This window comes from Elephas maximus, chromosome 11 (genome assembly GCF_024166365.1).
Source record: "Elephas maximus indicus isolate mEleMax1 chromosome 11, mEleMax1 primary haplotype, whole genome shotgun sequence".
NCBI classification, from domain to species: Eukaryota; Metazoa; Chordata; class Mammalia; order Proboscidea; family Elephantidae; genus Elephas; species Elephas maximus.
In genome coordinates, this window is record NC_064829.1 from 24,593,036 (window position 1) to 24,608,062 (window position 15,027).

A 15,027-nucleotide genomic window follows, 5' to 3' on the forward strand; every position below is an offset into this window, starting at 1 on the left:
TCTGAAGCCTCTATGGACGGGTCCTACTTTGCCTCTTCCAGATTCTAGTGGATGCCAGCATCCTTGGCATTCCTTGGCTTATGGCTGTATCACTCCAATTTCTACCTCTATCTTCACATAGTCATCTTTATTCTGTGTGTACCTCTGTGTTTCCAAATCTCTCTCTACTTATAAAAGGACACCAATATTGGATTTAGAGCCCACTGAAAGGCAGTATGCAAACTCTGGTGGTGTAGTGGTTAAGCATTACGGCTGCTAACCAAAAGATCGGCAGTTCAAAATCACCAGGCACCACTTGGAACTCTATGGGGCAGTTTTACTCTGTCCTACAGGGTCACTACGGGTAGGAATCAACTTGACAGCAATGGGTTTCCTTTTTGTTTCTGGAAATCCGGTATAAACTCACCTTAATCTGATTATATCTTCAAAGACCCTATTTCCAAAAAAGGTCGTATTCACAGTTATCAGTGGTTAGAACTTGAACATACCTTTTGAGGGAGGGGACACAACTCAACCCATTGCATACCAACCTCAAAATAAAGGAAAATAATATTTTGAAGTTTAAATCAAAGCAAGAAAGACATATTTCACTAGTAATGAAGAGAAAATGTTTTTAAATTTCCTATGTTTACAAAAGGTGTTTATGTCCTTGTATACTTACTAACCTGATGGTAAGATAAGTCATAAGATATAAAACACTTTACTTTCTCTTATACAAAAAGAAATTTAAAATAGGCCTGTAAATATGGAATGAACCTGTGTGCAATTAAAATAGGTCCACTCACCTTAAAAAATATACACAAACTAGAGGCAGGGACAAGATGGCAGAGTAGTTGGACGTTTCCTGTAGTCCCTCTTACAATAAAGACCCGAAAAAACAAGTGAATCAATTTTATATGACAAGCTAGGAACCCTGAACATCAAAGGCAAAGTTGAGGAACTGGACTGAGCAGCAGGGGGAGGGAGAAATGGTTCAGAAGAGCAAGGAGTTGCCAGACCTGACCTGGTGGGAACTGGCATCCTGCAGGCCGATTCTACTGGCACAAGCACAGTGAGAAAAGCAGTGTCGTTCAGGACGCGTTTTCAACATCAGGAAAGAACATGCGGCAGAGAGTCTGCTCAACCCTCCATGACAAACCAGAAGCGGCCCTCAATCAGCAAAAGATAAGTACCTGCATTTAACCTACTGCACAGATTCAAAAATACCCCTTTGGGAAAAACGTATCTCCTGCTTATCTGCTCCCTTCCCGCTCTGCACTGGGTCCCAGGCGGCTGCATCCCCTGGGCTGGAAGATGGACCCTGGATGCATCCTCAGCTATTATCCCAGCCTTAGAGAGGGAACGAATTAACAAACGGGGGGAAAATAATCTGCCAGCTCCCCTAAGCTGGGAACTCAAGGCAGAAACAGCTCCTTTGCCTAGGCACAGACATAAGGAGTCCACAGACTTTGAATGCCTTTCATCCCTGCATAGACTTGTATGGGCCCATTTCAACAGCGTAGGCCCTTATTAACACAGTACAACAGGGTATATACCTGAAGTCCAACTTCAACTGTTCCAGCCACATGGTGGAGAGGCAGGTTTATGACATTTGACACCACTCTGCCTATTAAGCAGGGTCCTCACATACCCACATCGGGGGCCTGAGGACAGATGGCCACACTCATGATACCTAGCCACCTGCAACAGGGGCCCAAGAATAAGTGCAGCCTCCCAGTCCTTACATCAAACAGTATTGGGTGCCCACAGTCCAGCTGCATAACCCGCCCACCTATGTGCTCTAGGGAACAGGGACACACTTTCCTCACAGACACTCAGGAGTGGTTCTCAGCCCCCTGCCTTGCTCAGCGCATGACCCCCTACTGCAGCCAGATACCTGTGCCTATACCAATCACCTCTGCTCATCTAGGACTGTACGTGAGATTCTGCACCACACACTTGGTGACTAACTACCTGGACACCTAAGCTAAATCCAGAAAAAATAAGTGAACAGACTCCTGGGCTCACATACCTAGTAACAGCTCTAATCACCTGGTGACAAGATGTTAGAGCTTCAAACATGCCAATAATCAAACTAATTCACTCAAGCAGCCTATTTGGGCATATCAAAACAAAACAAGAAGTTAGGACACAGTAAGCAAACATAAATAAGCACAATAACTTATCGATGGCTCAGAGACAACAGTCAATCTCAAATCACAAAAAGAGGCAGACAACAACGCCTTCAGCAAGCTCCCAAAACAAAGAATCAAGAAATCTTCTGGATGAAGATAACTTCCTAGAATTACAGGAGGTAGAATACAAAAGATTAATATATAGAACTCTTCAAGACATCAGGAAGGAGATCAAGCAAAACACAGAACATGCCAAACAGCACACAAACAAAGTATTAGAGGAACTTAGACAGATTATACAAGAGCACAATGACAAACTGAATAGGCTGCAAGAATCCATATAGAGACAGCAAACAGAAATTCAGAAGATTTACAATAAAATTTCAGAATTAGACAACTCAATAGGAAGTCATAACAGCAGAATTCAGGCACTAGAACTCAGAATTAGTGAGACTGCAGATAAATCACTTGGTACCAACATATTTGAAGAAAAATCAGATAGAAGAGTTTTTAAAAAATGAAGAAACTCTGAGAATTATGTGGGGTTCTAACAAGACAGATAACCTACCAGTGACTGGAGTACCAAAACAGAGGTGGATAACAGAAAATGCAGAGAGAATTGTTGAAGATCTGTTGGCAGAAAACATCCCTGATAAATCATGAAAGATGAGAAGATATCTATCCAAGATGCTCATCGAACCCCACACAAGGTAGATCCCAAAAGAAAGTCACCAGGACATATTATAATCAAACTTGCCAAAACCAAAGATTAAGATGCAATTTTAAGAGAGGCTAGGGATAAACAAAAAGTCACTTACAAAGAAGAGTCAGTAAGACTAAGCAGAAACCATGCAGGTAAGAAGGCAATGGTATGACATATATAAAGCCTTGAAGGAAAAAAAAAATTGCCAGCCAAGAATTGCATATCCAGCAAAACTGTATCTCAAATATGACGGAAAAATTAGGACACTTCCAAATAAAAGTTTAGGAATTTGCAAAAACCAAACCAAACTTACAAAAACACTAAAGGTAGCCCTCCGGTTAGAAAGACAATAACATCAGGTAACAACCCAAGACTAGAACACAGGACAGAGCAACCAGATAACCACATAGGGAAACAACAAAAATAAATCAAAGCTACAATGCTCAAAACAGGGAAACAAAGATGTCATTATGTAAAAGATGACATTAAAACAAAAAAGAGGGACTAAAAAATGTAGTCATAGAACTTTCATATGGAGAGTAAGTCAAGGGGATATATAGAAATAAAAGACTGGTTTCAACTTAGAAAAAGAAGGGTAAATATTAACGTAACCACAAAGGAAACTAACAAGCCTACACATCACAATAAAAAACAAGAAAAACATAAAGGCTCAGCAAGTACAAAATCAACAATAATGAAAAAAGATGAAAAGAAAATACATAAAGAAAAACAACTCAGCAAAGAAAATTTAGTGGAACAAAGAAACTGTCAACAACACACACACACAAAAATGACATCACTAAACTTATAAACTTATAAAAAAAAAATATAAACTTATACCTATCAATAATTACACTGAATGTAAATGGACTAAATGCACCAGTAAAGAAACAGAGTGGCAGAATGCATAAAAAAACTACAGATACATTGCAATCTGGATCCAAATTCCCATGGCATTTTTCAATGAGATGGAGAAACAAATCACCAACTTCATATGGAAGGGAAAGAGGCCCCAGATAAGTAAAGCATTACTGAAAAAGAACAAAGTGGCAGGCCTCACAGTACCTGATTTTAGAACCTATTATACTGCCACAGTAGTCAAAACAGCCTGGTACAGGCACAACAACAGATAAATAGGCCAATGGAACAGAGTTGAGAATCCAGACATAAATACATCCACCTCTGAGCAACTGATATTTGGCAAAGGCCCGAAGTCTGTTAAATGGGGAGAAGACAGTCTCTTCAACAAATGGTGCTGATATAACTACATATCTATCTGCAGCTTCCTACTTCTGGTTAAAGGAGCCCTGGTGACACAATGGTTAAGTGCTCAGCTACTAACCAAAAGGTCAGCAGTTGGAATCCACCAGCCGATCTTTGGAAACCCTGTGGGGCAGTTCTTCTCTGTCCTATAGGGTTGCTATGAGTTAGAATCAACTCGGTGGCAATGGGTTACTCCTGGTTAAAATGCTTAAATATGATGATGCAACTGTGATGCAACTTGTCATATCAGTGTTCCCTTAAATACCAAAAACATAAACCAAGAAGAACAGAAAGGGCAGCAGAGGGCATGGTTCTTGGGTAAAGATGGCCCCTGTAGCCCCGAGTTCCTGACTCCTTGGTCAAACAGTTGACGTGGGCTGTTCTGTATATCTCCACAGTCATGGACAGAATGTTGTAGGGATTTCACTGTCTCCTCCAACGTCTTGTTTGACCCATCACTTCCATACAACACATCAAAGAGATCCCTCTAACCTGGTCTTAAGAGGGATATGCATGAGTAACATTCCAAAAAAACCAAACTCTTTGCCATTGAGTCAATTCAAACACATAGCGACACTACATGACAGAGTAGAACTGTCCCATAGTTTCTAAGGAGTGCCTGGTGGATTTGAACTGCTGACCCTTTGGTTAACAGCCATAGCACTTAACCATAACGCCACCAGGGTTTCCAATTGAGAAACATTAGCTAATAAAAACAAACACTAACAATTACTGAGCATGTTGCATTTTAACTCCTTTATATGCATAACTTAGTCCTCCAACAACTCAAGGAGGTAGGTATAGTATTTTCCCTACTTTACAGAGGAGGAAACTGAGGCAGGGACAGCACAGGCAGGCAGTGGCACTGAGTTTCAATTTAGACAGTTGCTCTGGATCCTACTTCCACTCCAGAGTCCACACTCTTCAATACTAAGGCTCTGGTCATCTTTCCTATGTAGTTTTCCAGGAATATGTACAAACTCCATTAATTTGGTAAGCTATCTAGGCAAATGAGCTCATTTTTGCCTAAATTTCTTAAGTGCTCCTTCCTCATAAAAATATAACACCTTCAGTGGCTCACCTTAGAAAACAGTTCCACAGGTGCTGCTATAATAGCCTTCTGTGCTGTCAGGTACTGCTTCCAAGACCACGTGTCCTGTGCAGCCGCTGAAGGGACTGGAAGAGAAAACACCACGACTTTTTTGAAAACAAGTAGTGACAGAAAAATAATAAAATTTAATTGAAGCCAGGTAAGCATGTGATCAGAAGATTCAGCAACTAATAAGAGCCTTCTCTTTCACTTTCTGTGAGAGCTTAAGAAAACCATTTAACCACTCTGTGATGGTAAATGTTATGTGTCAACTTGGCTAGGCCATGATTTCCAGTATTGTGTTTTGGAATCTACTATAATTGTCCTCCATTCTAAACTTCTATATGTTAATGAGGCAGGATTAGCGTGGGGTCATCCTGAGTCACACCCTTACTTAACGGCGCAACTCAAGTCACAGCTTGACTCAAGTCACAGGCTTACTCGTCACAGCCTTACTCGAGTCACCACCTTACACAAGTATCTGATGCAAGTGAGGTTTCCTTGAGGGTGTGACCTACATCCAATATATATGAACACTCTGGCAAACTCACTGTTGCTTTGGATCCTGCATCTGGCTCATCATCATCTGACCTGCCAATACTGGGATTCGCCAGCTTCCGCAGCCCTGTGAGCCAGCAGCTTGTTGTCTGATCCCTGAAACCATGTGAGTCAGAAGAAGCCTCCAGCCTGATGCCTAAACCACAGATTTGGGACTTGCTACCCTCCATAACCCCAAGAGGGCCATTTCCTTGAGATAGATCTCTCTCTCTCTCTAAAACTGTTTCACTGGTTTTGCTTCTCTAGACAGCCCAGCCTAAGACACACTCCATATTCAGCTCTTCCTGTTTTAGAATAGGCTTATGAATACATCTCTCCTTCAAGGAGACTGCTGAACAACACTTAAAACAGATACCTCCAAAAGATAAACAAATAGGCACAGGTTTTCTGAAAGGTGATTTGGCTAATTTTAAGGTGAATGACCTGCGATGTTTTATAGTCTCTCTTCACTTTCGTATCTCCTTTTGCTGGAATGTAAAACTGATGAGAATGTAAATTCTGCCAACCTGTCAGAAGGCAATGTGGCAAGTCTTTAAAAATATTCATACACTTTGAACTAGCAACTGTCCTTCTGGGAATCTGTCTTAGTGCAATCACAGCAGATGTGTCTAAGAGGCAAACAGCTCTTATCCTAGAACTTTTCATGATAATTACACACTGCAAACAAACTAAAGGTCCACCAAGAGGGGATCAGTTAAATGCATTGTACAGAGGCATTATTTTAATAATTGTGTGCCATGGAGTAGATTCCGACTCACAGCCACCCTATATGACAGAGAAAAACTGCCCCAAAGAGCTTTCTAGGATGTATATCTTTGTGGGGACAGGTCTTTTCTCCTGTGAAGCTACTGGTTAGCAGTGGCTAACCTGACCTTTTGGTTAGCAGCCAAGTGCTTATTATTTTAATAATAGGTAGTAAAATATAATTGTAGGAGACTGCCTAATGACAAACATAGACAATTTAACAATATACTACTAAGTGAAAAAAGAGCATTTTAGAAAACAAAAGGATCTTCTTTGGTAAAATATATAATACATCTAAAAAGCCTAAAAGTCTGTAAATAAAAATCTTAAATGAAGTCATCTTTAGGTGTCAGGATTATTAGCAATTTCTTCCCAATTCTCCTTCTGTTTTGCTTTTCTGCTTTCCAAATTTTCTGGGATGAATAGCTAGTATCTCTAATTCAATAAAAATACAATTTTTAAATAATAAAAATCTGGCAAAAAGGATTAATAATTGTGTTGTCTATATTCTGTGCTCCAGTAATTTCGCCTCTGTGATTGCATCCCAAGGAATTAGTCAAAGCACTGATAAAAGTTACAGGTAAAAATGTGTACTGCAACATTATTATAGCAAAAATACAAACAGTATTAATACAGGAGAAAGGTTAAATAAAGGTATACATATGATTATGAAGTGGTCAAAACTATTTTTTAAATATTTTCTAAAATATCTTGAGCGTATTCTGGGTTAAGTACAAAAACCAAGTACTAACCCCAAAACCATTCCCATCAACACGATTCCAATTCATAGTGACCCTATATAGGACTGAGTTGTAACTCTCCCATAGGGTTTCCAAGGAGCTGCTGGTGAATTTTTTTTTTCTTCTTATTCTGATTTAAGTGAAAGTTTACAATTCAAGTCAGTTTCTCATACAAAAACTTATACCCACATTGTTATGTGGACCTAGTTGTTCTCCCCACAATGTGACAGCACACTCCTTCTATTCATCCTGTTCCCCTCTGACTCATCTTGTCTCCAGACAGGAGCTACCCACATAGTCTCATGTGTCTACTGGAGCTAAGAAGTACACTCCTTGCCAGTATCATTTATGTCTTATAGGCCAGAATAATCTTTCTCTGAAGAGTTGCCTTCAGGAATGATTTCAGTTTTGGGCTAATAGAGATTCTGGGGGCCATGATCTCTGGGGTCCCTCCAGTCTCAGTCAGACCATTAAGTCTGTTGTTTTCACTGGAATTTGAGGTCTGAATCCCACTTTTCTCCTGTTCCACCACAGATTCTCTGTTGTATTCCCTGTCAAGGCAGTCACTGGTAGTAGCTTGGCACCGTCTAATTCTTCCAGTTTCAAGCTGATGAAGTCACTTGGGCTGATATTTTCTTTGTGTCCTTGGTGTTCTTTCTTTCTTACTCCTGGGGTCATATTTTCTTTGTGTCTTTGGTGTTCTTCATTCTCCTTTGCCCCAGGTGAGTTGAGACCAATTGATGCATCTTAGACGGCCACTTGCTAGCTTTTAAGCCCGCAGGCACCACTCACCAAAGTAGGATGCAGAACATTTTCCTTTTTTTAATATAACTTTTATTGTGCTTAAGTGAAGTTTACAAATCAAGTCAGTCTCTCACATAAAAACTTATACACACACCTTGCTACATACTCCCAATTACTCTCCCCCTAATGAGACAGCCTGCTTTCTCCCTCCACTCTCTCTTTTCATGTCCATTTTGCCAGCTTCTAACCCCCTCTACCCTCTCATCTCCCCTCCAGGCAGGAGATGCCAACATAGTCTCAAGTGTCCACCTGATCCAAGAAGCTCACTCCTCACCAGCATCCCCCTCCAACCCATTGTCCAGTCCAATCCATGTCTGAAGAGTTCTATTCGGGAATGGTTCCTGTCCTGGGCCAACAGAAGGTCTGGGGGCCATGATCACTGGGGTCCTTCCAGTCTCAGTTAGAACATTAAGTCTGGTCTTTTTATAAGAATTTGGGGTCTTCATCCCACTGATTTCCTGCTCCCTCAGGGGTTCTCTGTTGTGTTACCTATCAGGGCAGTCATCGGTTGTAGCCGGGCACCATCTCGTTCTTCTGAGAACATTTTCTTAAAACACTTTGTTATGCCAATTGACCTAGATGTCACCTGAAACCATGGTCCCCAAACCCCTGCCCCTGCTACTCTGTCCCTCAAAGTGTTTGGCTGTATTCAGGAAACTTCTTAGCTTTTGGATTAGTCCAGTTGTGCTGACTTCCCCTGTATTGTGTATTGTCCCTCACTTCACCTAAAATAATTCGTCTACTGTCTAGTTAGTGAACACCCCTCCCTCTTCCTCCCTCCTCACGCTCGTAACCATAAAGAATGTTTTGTTCTGTGTTTTAACCATTTCTTGAGTTCTAATAATAGTAATAATAGTGGTCTCATACAATATTTGTCCTTTTGCGATGACTTTACTTAGCATAATGCCTTCCAGATTCCTCCATGTTATGAGATGTTGCACGGACTCATCGTTGTTATTTATTGTTGTGTCATATTCCATTGCGTGAATATACCACAATTTATTTATCCATTCATCCATTGATGGGCACCTTGGTTGCTTCCATCATTTTACCATTGTAAACAGCACTGCAATGAGCATGGGTGTGCATATATCTGTTTGTGTACATGATCTTATTTCTCTAGGATATATTCCAAGGCATGGGATTGCTGGATGTTATGGTAGTTCTATTTCTAGCTTTTAAAGGAAGCACCCAATCCATTTCCAAAGTAGTACCATTTGACATTCCCACCAGCAGTGTATAAGTGTTCCAATCTCTCCACAACCTCTCCAACATTTATTGTTTTTTTGATTAATGCCAGCCTTTTTGAGGTAAGATGGTAAGATTGTAGTTTTCATTTGCGTTTCTCTAATGGCTACTGATCGTGAGCATTTCCTCATGTATCTGTTAGCCACCTGAATGTCTCCTTTGCTTAAGTGTCTGTTCGTATCCTTTCCCCATTTTTTAATTGGATTATTTGTCTTTTTGTTGTTGAGGTTTTGCAGTGTATTGTATATTTTAGAGATCAGACGCTTATCAGATTTGTCATATTAAAAAATTCATGCCCAGCCTGTAGGTTGTCCTTTCACTCTTTTGGTGAAGTCTTCGGATAAGCATGTGTGTTTAATTTTTAGGCACTCCCAGTTATCTAGTTTCCCTTCTGGTGTTTGTAAATTGTTAGTAACGTTTTGTATGCTATATATGCCATGTATTAAGGCTCCTAGCGTTGTCCCTATTTTTTCTTCCATGATCTTTATCGTTTTAGATTTTATATTCAGGTTTTTGATGCATTTTGAGTTAGTTTTTGTGCATGGTGTGAGGTATGGGTCTTGTTTCATCTTGCTGCAGATGGCTATTCAGTTATGCCAGCACCATTTGTTGAAGAGACAATCTTCTCGCCATTTAGTGGATTTTGGGCCTTTGTCAAATATCAGCTACTCGTAGGTGGATGAATTTATGTCTGGATTCTCAATTCTGTTCCGTTGGTCTATGTATATGTTGTTATACCAGTACGAGGCTGTTTTGACTACTATGGCGGTATAATAGATTTTAAAGTCCCACTTTGTTCTTCTTTTTCAGTAGTATTTACTCATCTGGGGCCTCTTCCCTTTCCATACGCAGTGGGTGATTTGTTTCTCCATCTCATTACAAAATGTCACTGGAATTTGGATCAGGATTGCATTGTATCTATAGATCGCTTTGGGTAGAACTGACATTTTCACAATGTTGTCTTCCCAACCATGAGTAAGGTATGTTTTTTCACTTATGTAGGTCGCTCTTGGTTTCTTGCAGTAGTGTCTTATAGTTTTCTTTGTACAGGTCTTTTACATCTCTAGTAAGATTTATCCCTAAGTATTTTATCTTCTTGGGGGCTATTGTAAATGGTACTGATTTGGTGATTTCCTCCTCAATGTTCTCTTTGTTGATGTAGAGGAATCCAACTGACTTCTGTATGTTTATCTTGTTTCCTGATACTTTGCTGAAATCTTCTATTAGTTCGAGTAGTTTTTTTTGCAGATTCTTTAGGGTTTTCTGTGTATAAGATCACATAATCTGCTAACAGAGATACTTTTACTTCTTCCTTACCAATTTCAATCCCGTTTATTTTTTTTTGTAGCCTAATTGCTCTGGCTAGGAACTCCAGCACAATGCTGAATAAGAGTGGTAATAAAGGGCATCCTTGTCTGGTTCCTGATCTCAAGGGGAATGCTTTCAGACTCTCTCCATTTAGGATGATGTTGGCTCTTACTTCTGTATAAATGCCCTTTACTATGTTCACGAATTTTGCTTCTATTCCTATTTTGCTGGGAGTTTTTATCATGAATAGGTGTCAGACTTTGTCAAATGCCTTTTTTGCATCAATTGATAAGATCACTTGGTTCTTGTCTTTTTTGTATTTATTTATGTGGTGGATTATATCAATATTTCTCTAACGTTGAACCATCTCTGCATACCTGGTACGAATCCCACTTGCTCATGGTAAATTGTGTTTTTGGTATGCTGTTGAATTCTATTGGCTATGATTTTGCTGAGGATTTTTCTGTGTAAGTTCATGAGGGATATTAGTAATTTTTTTTTGTAGTGTCTTTGCCTGGTTTTGGTATCAGGGTTATGCTGGCTTCGTAGAATGAGTTTGGGGGTATTCCATCCTTTTCTATGCTCTGAAATACCTTTAGTAGTAGTGATGTTAATTCTTCTCTGAAAGTTTGGTAGAATTCCCCAATGAAGCCATCAGGGCCAGGGCTTTTTTTTTGTTGGGAGTTTTAAAATTACCTTTTCAATTTCTCCTTTTGTCATAGGTTTATTAATTGCTGTACATCTGTTTGTGTTAGTTTAGGTAGGTATTGAGTTTCTAGAAATTTTTCCATTCCCTCTGCATTTCCAAATTTGTTAGAGTGCAATCTTTCATAGTGTCCTGTTATGATTCTTTTAATTTCACTTGGGTCTGCTGTGATATCGTCCACCACATTTCTTATTCAGGTTATTTGCTTCCTCTCCTGTTTTTGTTTTGTCAATTTGGCCAGTGGTTCATGGATTTTGTTGATCTTTTCAAAGAACCAGCTTTGGTCTTGTTAACTGTTTTTCTACTCTCTATTTCTGCTCTAATTTTTATTATTTGCTTTCTTTTGGAGCCTGAGGGCTTCTTTTGCTGTTCTTTTTCCTATTTGTTCGAGTTGAAGGGATAATTCTTTGATTCCGGCCCTTTCTTCTTTTTGGATGTGTGCATTTATTACTATGAACTGCCCTTTGACCACTGCTTTTGTTGTGTCCCAAAGGTTCTGGTAAGAACTGTCTTAATTCTCATTGGATTCTATGAATTTCTTTATTCCATCCTTTGCATCTTCTATAACCCAGTAGTTTTTGAGCAAGTTTTGTTCAGTTACCATATTTTTTATTTTTTTTTTCCTTCCTTTCTCTATTATTGCTTTCTACATTTATGGCTTTACAGTCAGAAAAGCTGTTTTTGTGATATTTCGATGTTTTGGATTCTGCTAAGGCTTGCTTTATGGCCTAATATGTGATCTATTCTGGAGAATATTCCTCGTGCATTGGAAAAGAAAGTGTACTTGGCTGCTGTTGGGTGGAGTGTTCTGTATATGTCTATGAGGTCAAGTTGGTTGATTGGGGCATATAGATCTTCCGTGTCTTTACTGAGCTTCTTTCTGGATGTTCTATCCTTCACAGAAAGTGGTGTGCTGAAGTTTCCTACTATTATTGTGGAGCTGTCTATCTCTCTTTTCAATGCTGTTAGTTTTTTTTATGTATTCTGGAGCCCAGTCATTGTGTGCATAAATATTTATTATGGCTATATTGTTGTATATTGACCCTTTAATCATTACATAGTGTCCTTGCTTATCCTTTGTGGTGGATTTTAAAGTCTATTTTGTCAGACATTAATATTGCTGCTTCTGTTTTTTTTTTTTTTTAATTGTTTGCTTATTTTTTTCCATCCTTTGAGTTTTTGTTTGTGTTTTAAGTCTAAGATGTGTCTCTTGTAGGCAGTATATATACAAATTGTGAGGCTTTTTTTAATCCATTCTGACACTCTGTCTCTTTATTGGTGTGTATGGTGTTGTCATTTTCATGCTTTTTTTTGTGTGTTGTTGACAGGTTTTTTTCCACTTAACTTTCTGTGATAGGTAGTTTTTCTTTATATATTATCTTTTCCTGTTTTTCAGTGTTGTTGCTTTTGTATTTGCTGAGTCTTTATGTTTTTGTTTTTTTAACTTTGATGTGTAGGATTGTTAGTTTCCTTTGTGAGTACCTTAACATTTACTTTAATATTTAAACTTAGAAAACTAAGTTTAAATCATACTTTTATTTCTTTTTACTGCCTTGACTAGCTTTCCATATGAAAGATCTATGACTACATTATCTTTTAGTCCCTCTTTCTGGATTTAATGTTATCTTCTTTTAAATAATGATGTCTCTACTTCCCTGTTTTGAGCATTTTGGCTGTGATTTATTTTTGTGATTTCCATATCTGAGTTGATATCTGGGTGCTCAGTCCTGTGTTCTAGTCTTTGGTTGTTATCTGATGTTACTGCTTTTTAACAGGAGAACTCCCTTTAGTATGTCTTGTAATTTTGGCTTGTTTTTTGCAAATTCTCTAAACTTCTGTTTATCTGAAATGTCTTAATTTCACTTTCATATTTGAGAGACAGTTTTACAAGATATATAATTCTTGGTCGGCATTTTTTTTCCTTCAAGGCTTTATATATGTTATCCCGTTGTCTTCTCGCCTGCATGGTTTCTGCTGAGCAATCTGAGCTTAGTCTTATTGATTCTCCTTTGTAGGTGACTTCATTTATCCCTAGCCACTCTTAAAATTCTCTCTTCATTTTTGGTTTTGGCAAGTTTGATCATAATATGTCGTGACTTTCTTTTGGGATCTACCTCATTTGGGGTTCAGTGAGCATTTTGGATAGATATCTTCTCATCTTTCATGGTATCAGGGAAGTTTTCTGCCAACAAATCTTCAACAATTCTCTCTGTATTTTCTGGTATCTCCCCCACTGCCCCTTGTTCCGGTACTCCAATCACTCGTAGGTTATTTCTCTTAATAGAGTCCCACATAATTCTTATGGTTTCTTCATTTTTAAAAAAATTATTTTATCTGATTTTTCCTCAAATATGTTGGTGTCAAGTGCTTTATCTTCAATCTCACTAATTTTGACTTCCAGTTCCTCAATTCTGCCCCTATGACTTTCTATTGAGTTGTCTAATGCTGAAATTTCATTGTTAATCTTCTAAATTTCTTTGCTCTCCGTGGATTCTTGCAGCCTATTAAATTTGCCATTATGCTCTTCTCTAACCTCCTTAAGCTCCTCTAATGCTTTATCTGTGTGTTCCTTTGTTCCTTGCCTTGTTCTCCTTCCTGATCTCTTGAAGAGTTCTGTATATTAATCTTTTGTACTGTACCTCTTTCTCTTCATCCAGAAGATTTCTTGGTTATCTGTTTTGAGACCTTGCTGAAGCCATCATGGTCTGCCTCTTTATGTGATTTAATATTGACTGTTGTCTCCAAGCCATCAATATGTTATTGTATTTACTTATTTTATGTTCCCTTACTGTATCCTAGCTTCATGTTTTGTTTTGATACCCCCAAATAGACTTCTCAAGTGAGCTAGCTTGATTATTGGTGGCTTTGAAGCTCTAACATCCATCCTGTCACCAGGTAGTTAGAGCTGTTTCTAGGTAGATGAGCCCAGGAGTCCATTTACTTTTCTTGTATGGATTCAGTTGTCAAGGTAGTCAGTTGCCAAGTGTGTGGTGCAAGCTCTCACCTACAATCCTAGATGATCACGGGTGATTGGTGTAGGCACAGGTATCTGGCTGCAGTAGGGGACACACACTGAGCAAGGCAGGGGACTGACAACCAGCCCTGAGTGTCTGTGAGGAAAGCATGTCCCGTTCTCTAGGGCGACTAGATGGATGAGTTTTGCAGCACCCAATGTTGGCTGTAAGGACTGGGAGGCACAACTTATCCTTAGATCTCTGTTGAGGGTGGCTATGTGGCATGGGCGGATCCGCCAGTTCTCAGGCCCCTGATGTGGGTATGTGAGGACCCCGCTTAACAGGCAGAGTGGTGTCAAACATCATGAACCTACCTCTCCACCACAGAGCTGAAACAGTTGAAGTTAGACTTCAGATATATACCCTATTTACTGTGCTAATGAGGGCCTATGCTGTTGAAATGGGCCCACAGAGGTCTATGTAGGAGTGAAAGGCATTCAAAGTCCATGGACCCCTTATGCCTGTGCCTAGGCAAAGGAGCTGTTTCCACCCTGAGTTTCAAGCTTAGGAGAGCCAGCAGATTATTTTTTCTTCCTGTTTGTTAATTTACTCCTTCTCCAAGATGGCTCAGGGTGTACAAAATATCCTACTTCCAGCCTAGGGAAAGCAGCTATCACTGAAGTCAGCTCGGGACCCAGTGCAGAGTGGGGGGTGGTCAGCTAAATGGGTAAGAGTTTTTTCTAAAGGGGTGTTTTTTTGGTCCACGTGGTAGATTAAATGCAAGTACTTATCTTT

At 39.4% G+C, this 15,027-nt stretch overlaps 1 protein-coding gene across 1 annotated transcript in view; it reads right to left on the reverse strand.

Annotated features, from left to right (window-relative positions):
* The window catches only part of L3MBTL4 (L3MBTL histone methyl-lysine binding protein 4), a 710,419-nt gene that overhangs the window by 535,853 nt on the left and 159,539 nt on the right, over positions 1-15,027 (reverse strand). Inside the window, 1 exon segment of the mRNA XM_049900533.1 lies at positions 5,162-5,256. Coding sequence (XP_049756490.1) covers positions 5,162-5,256 — 95 coding nt within the window.